At 44.9% G+C, this 13927-nt stretch overlaps 1 protein-coding gene across 9 annotated transcripts in view; it reads right to left on the reverse strand.

Annotated features, from left to right (window-relative positions):
- SUN1 (Sad1 and UNC84 domain containing 1) overlaps positions 1-13185 on the reverse strand; it is a 33167-nt gene extending 19982 nt beyond the window's left edge. Inside the window, exons 1-4 of one of the 9 annotated variants that reach the window (XM_037382913.1) lie at positions 13097-13177; positions 12284-12386; positions 8975-9192; positions 2658-2754 (exon numbers count right to left, since the gene is read on the reverse strand). In XM_037382913.1, the coding sequence (XP_037238810.1) occupies positions 2658-2734 (77 nt within the window). In that variant the 5' untranslated portion in view covers positions 2735-2754; positions 8975-9192; positions 12284-12386; positions 13097-13177. Of the gene's footprint in view, positions 1-2657; positions 2755-8163; positions 8591-8974; positions 9193-9421; positions 9531-12283; positions 12473-13096 lie in introns of those variants that run through there. The other 8 variants (XM_037382910.1, XM_037382911.1, XM_037382923.1 and 5 more) reach the window with 8 other exon arrangements.
- Between the last annotated feature and the right edge of the window lie 742 nt (positions 13186-13927).

Below are 13927 nucleotides of genomic sequence, written 5' to 3' on the forward strand. Positions count from 1 at the left end.
AAGAAGATAAAGGTTACTTGGCTATATTAGTTTAATGCTTTTCTGATTTGAGCTGGAGGAGTAAAAGCACCAAGCAGAAGCACTACAAACAGCTATGAACACAGTAATCCCAGGGTGCATTAATATAAATTCTATTAATAGGTCATAACCAATTCTATTAATAGCTCTGTGGTATCAAACTTCACTGTACTTCTTTCTGCAGTGCTACAAGCACTAGCCAATTTCTTTAAAGAAACTCACAGACAGATTTTATAAAGATTGAACTGTCAAAGGCAGAACAAGCCAGATCAGAATGCAAGCAAACAAATACAGGTGTGGGGGGAGAGGAGAAAAAATTAATTTCAGCATGAAAGTATTTCTGATTAGCAACTTTGCCTAACCCACCCTTTCCTCAGATTCTTCAAATATTGCTTGACCCAAGGTAGGAACAGCTACAAGAGTCTGCTCAAAAGACTGTCATTTACTCTCTTGACACCTTGAAAGCAGGTGGTGTACCAAGTAGTTTTCCCCCATTATTTTAATATTTGGAGCTTCACAGAATCTTTCAATAGGAAATTTTAAAGGAAGTGCTTGCTAATCCCTCCTTTCTATACAAGAAAGGATTACAATAAGTTAATTTCAACCAAGTTTAACTAAACTTGCCTTCATTAAGTCAGTTATTAAACTTCAGCTTATGCAGCTCTACCCATGCCTGAATATCTATACCTAATACAGTTTAACACAGCAAAATAGGAGGCCACAAAGCTTCAAGACTCATAAGTCTCCCTTTCCACAAAGGCCTCTTCCCAAGTTCTCAGTTGTGCAAAACAACAATCTTCGTCTATACAGGAAGTCAAACACTCCAACTGCCTTCTACACAAAACCCAGAGTCATAATGAACTATGATCCAGGCTTCAAATAGGATTTATCATTCTGCATCTTCCTTTCCTGGCAGGTTAATCTTTGTTCCTGTGGTATTCTCGTTCGCTTTAGTGAGAAACAGAGCTCTTACCCAACGAAATAGGAGGCAAAAAGGAAAACCCAGAGCAGAAGGGGTTTAACCCCAGATTAGTTTAAGCAAGCCACTGAACTTTACTTTGCTAAAACTCTTGGAAATACACATAAGAAAAAAAAAAGAAAATCAATAAATCAATCTTAATTTCTTAAGTTAATACTAAGACCTACTTATTCCCTCTTGTCTGCAAGAAAGATTAGTTGCTGTGGAGAAGATTATACAGTAGAACATACTAGTAGCATTTCAGACAAATAAAACAACTAAGGAAAAGCAATCAAATTAGATTACAATTTCACAGCTTGTGTTAAGATATGCTCACAGAGACTTAAAAATCACTATCGAAACAACCTGAAGAAACAAAGTATACTTTCATTGCTCACAGTGGGGAAGTTATCCTCTGTAAGAGAGCTAAAATATTTCAACCAATCTCAAAGGTAGTAGAGCTGTCTAAATAGTAACATAGTAGTGAATCTGCTGGCTGACTTAAGGCACATAAATCATCTTTTGTTGTCCAGCATGCCTTTTCTTGAAATTTCAGTCAACCCACTTGTATTTAACCAACATTTTACTGATGTTTTTCTAAAAGTTTGGGAAGAGTTGCAATTTAGTTGATAAAACATAAAACAAATCCCATTTTGCAACACTACTGACATCAGGCTATAGCCAAAAAAAACCCTCCCACAATCCCCAAGACAACCTGTCAACACTACAGTTCTGGAGTACACAAAAGCAAGAATATTAAGTTAGCCATCTCTTAACGCTACAGTTTTTGCAAACTTCTGTTTCATAGGCAAGAAGCCAAGTATTCCCCACACCAATTACTACATTTTAGTATACACTGAATACTTAGTAATAATTTACAGACACAGAATAGAAAAGCAATCTCATACTGCATCCTAACAAACAATTTTAGTCTTTTTAACTTAATATTAGCTACACCAGATAGCTCAGGCTCACTATCTATACCTGCTTCAAAATACATTTACTAATCTATCTAGCTTCTCCTCTTGTTAAGTCAGCAGCCACAATCTGCTGTATTAAGACTAAAAAACATCAAGTGGGCATCACAACATTTATTTTTAAAACATAACACAAAAACCAGCAAGCACATTACAGTAATTTTTAGAAAACCAAAGTGATTTAACAGAACCAGTCTAATAATAGTCAGTTTAATAAAAAGATACAAGACAGACAAGTGCATTAGAATACAGATTTTACAGTCACATAACAGGCAGTTTTGCTAAAAGCAGTAATTAATATGTGACTTCCAGCCAAGTTCCGCACTAGTAGCGATGAGTGTGTACCAATCAGTGTTTTAAAGTGAAAATGGTGCCAAGTCGCAAAAGCAAGTGCACAAAAGTTACAAGACAAACCAGAAAACATCTAAGAATTTTGATGATGAATTTATAGAAATAAAACAGCAATTGTAACTAGGCGGAGACTAGTTATTCATAGCAACTAATAAACACTGAGTCATTATCTTAGTCATTGTCCTGTTCAACATGTATTCTTTCCTCCATTTAGGACACAGCAGTTATTTTCAAAACAGACTAGGTAAAAAGCATGCTTCTTCAAAGTCTACTTACCATGAAAGCTAAACTCTCCAGAATTAAGAACATTCAGAGAACATGCGGTTTCTCTACAAGAAGAAAAGAGTTCTCACCTGAGTGCATATGTATAGCCAGTGTTCTCTGGCAGACATTGGGGAGGAGTGTACATGTGTAGACGTGAAAAGTCCATGTTGAGTGTTTCAAATCATACTGTAAAAGGTGAAAATAAAGTAATGCAACGACTTAAAATTACATAAAGTCAATGTAGGAGCCCTTGCATTGTTCAGCCTGTGTTATGAAGTACTGAAATAAAAAAGGTACTGTTACCAGAAACATGGAGCTCTCAGTATGTCAGCAGTATTGCTGCTAGTGCTAGATATCCCTTATCATTACTGCATGAAGCTCAGTGTATTTCTGACCTCAACTTTCTTTATGATACTCTATTTTCAGCAATTTCCGAGTTCTCTGGAACATTACTGTGACACGAGCCAAGCTCTTACCACAACTACACTACAGCACTTCCACAGGAACTAAGTTAGGCTAGCACGTCCAGAAACTAAGCATAAAAATTTTTTTTTTAAAAAAAAAAAGTCTTGCTTTCAGAGAATCTCTTCGCGATGAGTTTTGCTTTGAAAGCCCACTGAGCAAAGCACAGGCTGTTCTGTGCCCCAGCAAAGCATAACAGAGATGAAATTTGGACTATAGGATAAAAGCTTTCTCAATCACTTAACTCTACAACCTCTGAATACTATCCATTACACAGTAAGGGAGTTTCCTCCATTTCACTTAGAGCTGTAATATTTGGTATTGGTTAATTTATTCCTGTAATAAAAACACTGACGCTAGCAGAAGAGCCAACTGCAAACTGAGTGGCATGGCTAGAATTAGGTACATTTTCCAGAGTGCCATGTGCTTCCAAAAAACCGAAACAGCCAAACTGAAACCACCCAACCAACACCTGTAAAAATTTCCATGGGGTCTTTGAAAGGTGTTACAGCTTTAGGAAGAAAATAAAACCTGATACTGTCATACCAAGAAACTTGCGGAGCTGCATGAGTGACTACTTGTGGTATTATGTACCATTTGAGTCCCAAGTTCAAAATACTTGCAGAAAACCTTGAAGTCTTCTCTGTTTTACTAGCCACAAGAAAAGTTCTGCTTTTTTAGAAAAAAAACCCTCTTTCATAGTAGCTTATTTGTGGTAGCCAAATCTTTGTTTATCCTGGATGTCCATGGTTAGCAAATCAGAATCCTGGCTATTTTCAGATTATCCACGGCTCCTGTTTCAGCAGCAGTAAAAGGTATTCCACACAACTGTGACGACGTGCCTAAATTAAGGTAAAAATATCCCTAGCTACACTTCAATTCTTATAATCAAAACATCAAGTATCTCATTTTGGAGATGCACTTGGCTATGCTGAAATAAAGACTTTTCATTTGTACATAAGAAATAGAGACAAAAAGCAAAGTCACAGGTACAGGTAATAGCAGCTCAAAAAGAAATTTGTTACTATATGGAACATTAAAATATTCTTAGCCAGTCCACCTGTAGCCTCCAAATCCTTAGGTCAATAAGATGGAAAGATATTTCCATTATTACTGAAGTTTCCTTCTTGTTTCTAAAAATCAAAACTTACAGGCCTAAACATTGTAGCAGCTTTCTGAACGCAAGCACCTCTCATGCATTTGTGGGGTTAATGAAAAATAAGGTCTCATTCCTGTTATTTACACATTTTTTATATATATATTCTAGAGAAAGCATTTCCATTAAGTGATCTTTCTCTAGACTTACTTCACTTATCCCAAAGCCATAATGCCTTCACTGGCTTGTATATAGAATTTGTTGTTTAGAGGAAGCTTGAATCAGTAGTGCGGAAGTATTAGCAAAACGGTCTAATTCTCTTGCTACAATAAGCAGCAAATACTGTTAGAATACATAACAACCGCTGCCATATGTTTATAACAATTAAGAGCTCATTCTAGAACGTTGGAAGTGGGGACAGATTCCCCTGTAACAAAAATGGAAAGATGGCAAATTACAAAATGAAGGATTTTATAACCTGATATCTGTTTTGCTGTTTTTTAAAAAAAGTGTTTTCTCAGACATATGCCTACTGAAATTCAAAACTATGATTAAGGTTGATCTGTTTAGATTTATCCATCCCAATAGAATTATTTTGAAACCACAACCTAGGGAAAACTCTGTTGAGTTTCCACTGGAGCTGATCTTGACTGCTTAGCACACGTCACTGTTGAAAACCTAGTTTTTAACTGGTAGCTGAGTAGCTGATATAATACTTTTGACACCCAGCAGTATTTTCCCGCATGGAAAGCTAGGCTATGCGAGTCAGCTTGCAGCAGCTACCCGACTCCTCTCTGCCTCTGCTACCCATATGGGGAGAGCAACGGCAGACTTTGAAAAATAACACACTGGCTCAGTTTCTTTCCTGTTCTTTTTGCCTTCTCCACCACTTCTTCCTTTACTTGATTGCTGAAGTAATCAAGTGCTAGAATTTAGATCGTGTTTCTTATTGGATAAGGTTTGAAATATATCATTAAGTTAGTACTAGATAAAATATGTATTTGACAATGGCACCGCTAACCGAAAATACCTTGAAGGTATTTATGCGTAGGTCTATTAATAGCTGGCTTTCATAGCACCAAGATCTCCAGTAAAGATAACAGGTTTGCCATCTAAAGCACAACATAGTTAGAAACCACTCTTAGATTCAGGGGCTTGATTTAATTAACTTTAGAGCATAAGACAAAGTAAGAGTCAAAGGGAAAAATCTTTACTCAATTTTTAAAAGCAGCAAAACAGGCTTAACTGACATAAACAGAACTTGAAAATAATCTTCACAGATAACCACCACAACTTTAAAAAACATGTATTTAAAGTTTACTACAAAACTGCGTATTTTTTTAAATCTGACTACTAGTTCAACAGCTTTAGTTATGCATCTCTTCAAAAAAAGCCCCACAAAACAAGCAATCAACTCAATTTCTTTAGAAATATTCTACATACTCATTACAGCAGAAGCTTAAACTAGAGAACAGACCAGGGTGGGTGGAAGACAGTAACTGCCTCTAATCTGTTCACTCATATGTTAATGTTAAACATAACAGCACTCCACCTTTCATGTATTAATCCTTCTTGTTTATGAAGCTTCCATATAAAACTGGAAGCGAGACAGACATATTAATAAAATATTTTTGAAATTGAAAGCCACAAAACTTGGCAGAGAACCTGAGAGATAGATGCACTACTTAGTTCCAGTTTAAAGATGACTGGGTACCCAGTAGATTTCTGATGCAGGTACCACAGATCTTCTGGACTTAGATTCATGTAGGGTTTTTAGTATCAGCTTTGTTGCAAGCATTATTGTGCCCAAACTTTAAGTAGCCTTTTTTCCTTCTTCAGAAGCCTGTAAATATCTGTCTTTCAGTACTAAGGGACGTATAGGGAAAGAACTAAGCATGTAGTTACATAAAAACACCCAAGTAACAAGAATATGTTTAGAAGACAACCTAAAGGTAAATTAAGGAGAAGCACACATTTCAGCAAGAATGCAGATGGATGCTAGATGTGCCTCGACTTACAAGCTAACTTCCACATTCCTGCAGAGGAGACAGCAAGATTATTTGCTTTTTGGGTGAGGCAGACAACAATCATCTCACCTACCATCTCTCCCTTGCAATTCAACTGAATCGGTGTTCCAATACATCAGCAGAGTAGGAGGGCCGGAGGAGACACCGATTCTGACTTATCGGAAGACAAGGAAGCACAGGGCCTCCTATAATCAGTGCTGCAGAATTTACCTTTGCACAAAGCCCCTCGGCTGCCTCCAGAAGATGGGGGCTATGAAGCATCCCAGTGACGTGAGGCTGCACCACTACCTCTTAAGCCTGTTTATCTGAAAATCACTTCCAGAATCAGCCAGCCTCACTGAAACCCTAGCAGGGCTGGCAGCACACTTCCTGGCTTTGCAGGTGACAAGATGCTCTGACAGTGGCCTTTAAGCACAGAAGCATCATGGGGGCAGGCAACACCAAATACACACTGTATATACACTACAAGCACCTTGCAAGGACAGGGATGAACCCCCACATGTGTATTTTGGGGAATGTAAGTAGACTTTCACAAACATACTACCTAGACATTTCCTCACAAACCCTTTCTGACAAAAACTGCATGTCTTATCCTTTATGTTACTAGGGGTAAAAAAAATTATACATGTAAAGTCTTAGCGAGATTACTGGTAGTACTACTTCAAGTAGAACCTATTCTATCCTTACCTTTTAAAGCAAGCAAAGTTTAAGTCATTATGATTTAACATACCAACGCCGCAAGAAGCTAAGCGGACTTTTGGGCAAATTATTAATAACAATGAACCCAGGGTATGCAACCCTATCAGTTTCTGAGAGCAAGCCATTGTTTACTTGTAATTTCAATGTTTGTTTTCTACTACTATCCAGAATAACCTATAAAATTACTCTTTTTGGTAGAAAAGAAAGGCGAATTCCTAAGTAAATATACTCTATGAAGAATGTTTCCACGTACCCAATTAACTACTAGTTTAAACAGGCTGAAGGGCAAAGAGCTCCAAGCTAAAATCAACATTTCATTAAAACACGCGTTGTTAGAACATCGGTATTCCTTTAAAACAACAACAACCACCAACAGACAAAAACCACAAGACCAAACACACAAGAAAACCCCAAGCAACAGCATTCCCCATTTCAAACCAGATGTTACCATCGAGCGTTAAGGCAAAGACCCCCCCAAACACAGGCAAAGACCCCCCAAACACAGGCGATAATCTGTGAGGCACTAACAAAACCGGAGGGTCTTCACAAAGCAGCAATTCCGCACGCTGGCGCTCAGCACCCCTCCAGCCGCCCTGCATAGGGGCAGGCTCCAGCGCCCAGCCGTACCGCAGCCTGCCCGCGCACACGGCACCTGCGGCCCCGCACGGCCACGGCCCCGGTACCGCGACGGCCGGGGGCGGCCCGGCCCGCGCCCGCCGCACCAGCCGGGCCAGGCCGCTGCCCTCGGAGGCGCCGCGCCGCGGGCCCCGCCACCAGCCGCCGCGGGCCCGGGTAGCCCCGCAGCCTCCGGCCCGCCGGAGCGGCACGGGGGGCGGCCGGCACCCAGCACCGCCGCGGGCGCCGCGATGGAGGCCCGGGCTCAGGCCGCGCTCCCCGGCGGGCAGGCCGTGCAGTGCCATGCCACACCGCGGGATCCCAAAATGGCTTCCCGGCCCCAACAAAGCCCGCAGGATCCGGGGGATCCGGCCCAACCTCCGGTGCCGCGCAGGGTTTGAATCCACCGGCCGCGCCGCCGCAGGCAGCCCCCGGGCGTTACCCGCGGAGGGGGGAGGGGGGGCGCTGCCTCCGCCGCCGGGCCGGGCTCTGCGGGACCACCGGCAGCTCAAAATGGGCATTTGGATACGCTACCGAAGGGTCGCCTTGACGATGAAGCTACCCCACCGCTACCTGCCTGACAACACGCCGCCAGCCCCGCGCCTGCCCCCTAACCGTCTCCTACCCCTCTTACAGCCCCCTACTGCCTCCGGCTCACCACTCACCGCAGATTTCGGGGTACACCTATACACATACGTGCCAGATTTACCAATATATCAATGTCAAAGCCCTAGTAAGCTTGTCGATCAAAGCCTCCACACAGGGAAAAAGGAAAGGAAGTGAGGAAGGAGCCTGCGATTCACTTCCACAATATTATGAAAATCAGCAGACAGCAGTACACCCCCGTAGGTGGGAGCAGGAACTGGACATGAAGATTAACTTCGAGATTCAGCAGAAGCATTAGCTCGTAACAGTCAGTTGCAGAGCACTGAGAGAGAAAATTTTTACAAAACGAGCAAAGATTTCACTTCCTTTTTGCGCAACGTTAAACTTAAAACCAGATGGTGGGACAGGGGGGTTGCCTTCAGAAAGGTGGAACCTGGAATTTGCTAGTTAAGATTTCCCCTTCCTATAAGATGTTATGAACAATGCCTCTTTATTAATAAACAAACAAACATAAAACAAGGCAAACTGAACACCTTTTCTATCCAGCAGGCATAAAACCTACCCATACAGCCAGAAGCAAGGTTCTGCCTCCAAACAGTTTCACACTTCTGACCCTCCTACCCCTGTGGTTACTGAGGAGCAACTAAACGCTGTTGTAACATCACAAACACCGCTCTATGGCTAAGCGCAACACCAAGCGACGTATTTTGCAGTAAACCCACAAGCGGCTGCTCGCTGAAGTGACCGATGCCAAACCCTCTGACAGTGAAAGCCTGCGGAACAACCCCTCCCCGCAGCAGTTCACTGCCACCGGCTGCCCTGAGGGGACAGCCGAGGGGACAGCGAGGATGGGTTTGGCAGGACCCAGCACCAGCCCGCAACAGCCGTTATAGGACGTTACCTTTGCACTCGAGGGCAGCAGCTGCAGCGAGGGCAGGCACCACGGCACGCTTACGGGCTCTTCCCTGCTCGGGGCGGGAAGCCGCAGGCTGTACTCGCTTCTGGCAAGGAAAGGCTCCGAGCGCCAGGCCGGGGGGCGGCCGAGCGGGCAGGCAGCCGCGGCGGCGGTCTGTGGCTCTCCTCCCAGCTCCACAGCGCCGATCCCAGCAGCTTCGGGCCCTGAGGAGAGGTTCAGCGCTGAGCCCGCCGCCCCAGCCCGCTCCGCGACGCGCTGCCCCCAGGGCTCCGCCGCCCGACCCTGAGGAACGGCGGGGAAACGCGGCCCGAGCGCTGAGGGGCGGCGGAGACCCCCGGCGCGGCGGCGGGGAAGGGAACGCTGCCCCGAACAGGTGGCGGCGGGCGACGCGCAGGCGAGGCCGAGGCTGCCGCTGCTAGCGGCTGCGGTTACCTTGACACCGGTGCAGCGGGGGCAACGCTGGGCCCGTGCGGCGGCGGCGGCTGAGATTGTTCTGGCCCCGCCCACCGTGCCGAGGCCGCCGGGAGCCGCGCCCCGCCCCGCCCGGCGCTGCCCCGCCCTGCCGCGGGGCTGGGGCCTGCGGGGCGCCGCCCCCCGCTTCGCTGGCGACCGCGCGGACTGTCTTCCCGCCATGGCTGCGCCCCCGCCGTGCCCGTCCCGGGCCGTCTCCCCCTTTCTCCCGCCGCCCTCCCCTCAGGCGCCGCGGGCGGGCCCGGCGGGTGGTGCGCCCCAGCCCCGCAGGGATGAGGGGCCGCCGGCCCCTGTCAGCGGCGCCCTTGTGGCCTGGAGCTGGCTCCGGTGGCCGAGTATTTGGGGGACGTAGGCCCTCAGTCTGAAACCTGTGACTGGAGTCGCGTTTCGTTACACCTCCAGCCCCCCAGCCCAGAGGTTTCCTCATGGGCAGCGGGGACGGGGCAAATGGCGGTAAACAGAGGGTAGGGAATGTGTCACTTGGGAAAGGGTGATCAGGCCGAAAGTTGTGATTTCCCCATGCATGCTGGAGAAATGCCTCCACTTGCTGGGAAAAAGTGGGTAATACGTAATTATCAAATAAATAGACTCTTGTGTACTTGTTCGTGTTCAAAATGGGTAAAATCAGCCAATCCTTAAACGGAAAAAGCAGCAAAATAAAGACACTAACTTAAGACATTAGCTGACGTCTCTGTAGCACTGATTTTAGGCAATTACTGTTTACTTTAGGAGCTTGGCTCCAGCTCCGCGCAAGCCCCAAGATGCTGCAGCCAAAGCTGAGCTGACACCAGTCACACCTGGAAGCCTCCCGCAGGGGAGACCTGCACCCCTCGCCCAGCTGTGCAGAAGGGTAAATCACCTCGCTTTTCTGACCACCCCTTCCCTTTTCTGTACTTACTCCCCACCTGCTTTCTTGTCTTTAGAGCAGACAGTGTTTCAGGGCTTAAGATCGTCAGGGCAAAATCACTTCTTACTTTCAATCTCCCTGAATTTCTTTGGTGGTGTGAGGCCAGGCCCTCCTGGGGATGTTTCTCCCCCTGTTCCCCTGGAGCCTGGCCAGGGCTGGCTGCGCTCCGTGCGGCACGACAAGGCATGTCTCTCTCCCTGGCACTGCTCCAGCTCCCCAGGCTACTCTGAAGTGTCCTGAACAGTTGTTTTTCCATCAGGCCCAGGCCAAGAGGCTGGAGGAGGGTGGCTTAGATTCAGCCTTCCCTCCGCTCCTCAGCTACAAGGAGCAATAGAACCTTTGGCCTCTAGGATTTAAGGGAAACTTGGTTGCATGTCCCTGTTTTGTTAAAAGAAGCTGGTGCATATAGGGAGTTAATTTTTCCACGCTTCAGAAGAAAGCGCTCTGAGGCAAACAAAAGTTCAAAGTTTTTCAGCGCCCAACGAGCTCTGAACATAAAGCGGGCTCACTTGATTTTATTGGCTAAGCTGAAGTCTGTAGAAAAACGTTCAGTAAGAATAAAAATTGATTTTATTAAAATTGTTTCCGTTTTAACACTGTAGAGGGCAGTTAGGAATTTAGGGGAAAAAAGCTTTCTTAACCAACACTGGACACAGGGAAACTGCAATACAAGGCCAAACCAACCCAAGGTCCACATTTCTCTAGTCCTACCTCTTCTTCCCTTCCCACCCCAGCATGTTTCCCACATTATTGCTCCCCTCCCACTCCCATTGCCATAACACTCCTGCACTCACACCCAGCAAACCTGTTCTGCTCTGCATTCTGGTCCTTGCTATCAAAAGGCACAGGTCCCCACAGCAAGTGGAGGTACAGACTGAATGTGACAGAAACCAGTATGGCAAAGTGTTTCTGACTGGTAATACTGGGTACTGGGCAGGGCATGCCACTGTGAAGGTTGGAAAGGGTGAAATGCTGCTCTTCCCATGGCTACGGAGGGCCAGCATGCCATGGGTACGTACATCGCCGATGCAGGGGTGCCAGGAGGCACTGTGCAGGGCTGGGGGATTGCTGAGCACAGGCCAGTGACGGCACTGCGTCACTGTGATGGGTCCGTGAGGGGACCAGATCCCTACTTCAGCATCTGGAGGTGGTGGGCTTGGGGAAGCACTGAAATGAGTCACAGGGAGCACAGCAGCAGCCTGGGGAGGGATGCTAGGGTTGGGGTGCTGTGGCAGCACGTGGCAGGGGTGTGCCAGGCAAGGGGGATGCTGTGGGTTTGTTCCTTGGTGTGAGGAAGTGCAGTAACCTTATGTCCAAGCGGAGATAATCATATATATGCATGAGTATGAAAATTGTGTAAAATACCTGGAAAAATGATTTCTTGCTCATTAAAGAAAAAGTTTCTCACCATCTGCATCACACTTTATGGTTATGCTCATCAGGGCCCTTCCTCTACACCATCATTGCTGTCAGCCAAAGGCATCGGGCGCTCCATAGAGAACAATTAGGTTATCAGTTAAATGAGAGCTGTAAAGTACTTCAATTCCATTTTGCCACTAGATCCTGCCATCGTCCTGACTTACAGGGGATTTCAGACATTAACAAGAAAAGCCGATTACATACAAGGCAGGCTGACGGAGCAGCCGTTCTCCTCACAGCTCTCATCTGCTGCCTCATCTCCGTTACTGCTGTTCGTGAGCTTCCTTGGGGGACTGATCTCAGTAAATGGACACAAGCCTGTTAACTGTTAATTTTTGTTGATCCTTCAGCTGTCTAATAATGAAGATATGGGGTTTTTTTGCTTTATTTTTCTTTCTTTTTAAAATGTGGTCAGAGCTTCACATGAAAGGGCTGAGGCACGGAGCAGTCCATTACATACCCACCATGATCCACTCTTCTAGCCAAGAGTTGCTCACCTTCCCATGCGGTGATCACAACACAGATTCTTCAAATGAAACAGAAACTTGGCTCCTCTGAAAGCGGCGGCTGAATTCCACAGGCCAAGACGGTCCTGTAGGTCTGGGGCAATGCTCGTGTGTTTGCATTGTGCAGACAAGGGACTTCCCCCAAGTGAGATAAACCCTACGCAATAACCCACCGGAACTCTAAATTAATATGCATATAGAGAACTGTAGCTATTATAGTATAATAATTTAAATACAGTAAATAATAAATAAAACAGTTTAATAACGTAACTGTTATGGTTACATGATACTATAATACTATAGTATAGTAAAACTGTACTATACTATACTAGTTATTTCTGGTTATTTCCACTTACAACTAGACAGATATTATACTATAATAACTGAAGTTCTATATGGAGAGATGAGATTAGGCTTCAAGTTCTGATGGGTTATTATAGTTTATAATAACTTTCCGGTCATAACTAGCAGTTAGTCTCTGGGGAGCACACTGCGTACGCAAACAAAGTACATCAGTGCATCTTTACCGCGGGCTCAGATGCACTGCCAGAAACCTGCAGACAGGCGATCTGCAATCTGCCTAAAGCATTTCTGAGGAAATCTGGACTGCCTGTAAGGACCTGCATGGACGAGAAGTGGATGGATCTGGGAACATACTTAACCTCCCATCTCTCCTAGAAATGCTCTCTGATGTAGACTTTCAAAGTCTAGGCGCCTCGTTTGACAGTACCCTCTCAATGTCTAATTAATAGATTCTATTTAAGGTAGTCAACAAATTCTATATTCAGTTAGATATTCACTTACCAAAACCTTTCTTTTGCTGAGAATCCAAGTCCCCGGATCCTCCACAACAGGTCTTGTAGCTGACAAGGACGAAGACAGAAGCACATCTGTTTGTCACAGGAAGGGCAGGGCTAAAGCCTGCTTATCTAAAGAGTCTGAAATTTTGAGATAACTGCGTGGCCCCCAAAAAAATTGTCCCGGCTTTAAAAAGTTATGTAATGAATATGATCTTAGTAACATTAGGCAATGAATGCAAATAAAATCTAGTACATGTAATAGCTGAGCTAGCAAAAAAGAAAAAAAATTGTACATTTAAGTCGTGTTCCTACTGATGCAGTTAATGGTTGAAGCTGAGAAAGTTGAGCCTCAAAGAACATAACTTTAAAATGCAGGCTCAAATACCATCCACAGAAGACTCAGTTATAGTACTTCCTCATAACTGGATTGGAGAAATTTGGGTTATATGAATTGAACTATGGTAAACTATAAGCAGGGTCAGCGCATTGCTGAATTCCTGTCGAGAACACTTTCTAATAAAAGGACGTAGTGGCACATAATCTAGTTTGTCATACATTTGTGAACAAGATCAGCTTGCTCTTTAACACGTCTCTAGAAGGACTATTAGAATATTCAATTCAAAAAGCTCTCCTGGCTCTCAAGAAAAAAGCTGGTTTGTTGGACGATGCGGAGATTTCTCTTTGGGAGGCATCCCACAGCAGACTGCTCTGGAAGATAACAAAATTGCTCAACCTATGCAGAAAAAAATTTTCCCAGCCTGCTGGAGATATCAAGCTTGATGAATACTTCAGCTCTTACTACTTCTGTACCAGGTTTAGAACATTTTTAAATACT

Source organism: Falco rusticolus, chromosome 4 (genome assembly GCF_015220075.1).
Source record: "Falco rusticolus isolate bFalRus1 chromosome 4, bFalRus1.pri, whole genome shotgun sequence".
NCBI lineage: Eukaryota > Metazoa > Chordata > Aves > Falconiformes > Falconidae > Falco > Falco rusticolus.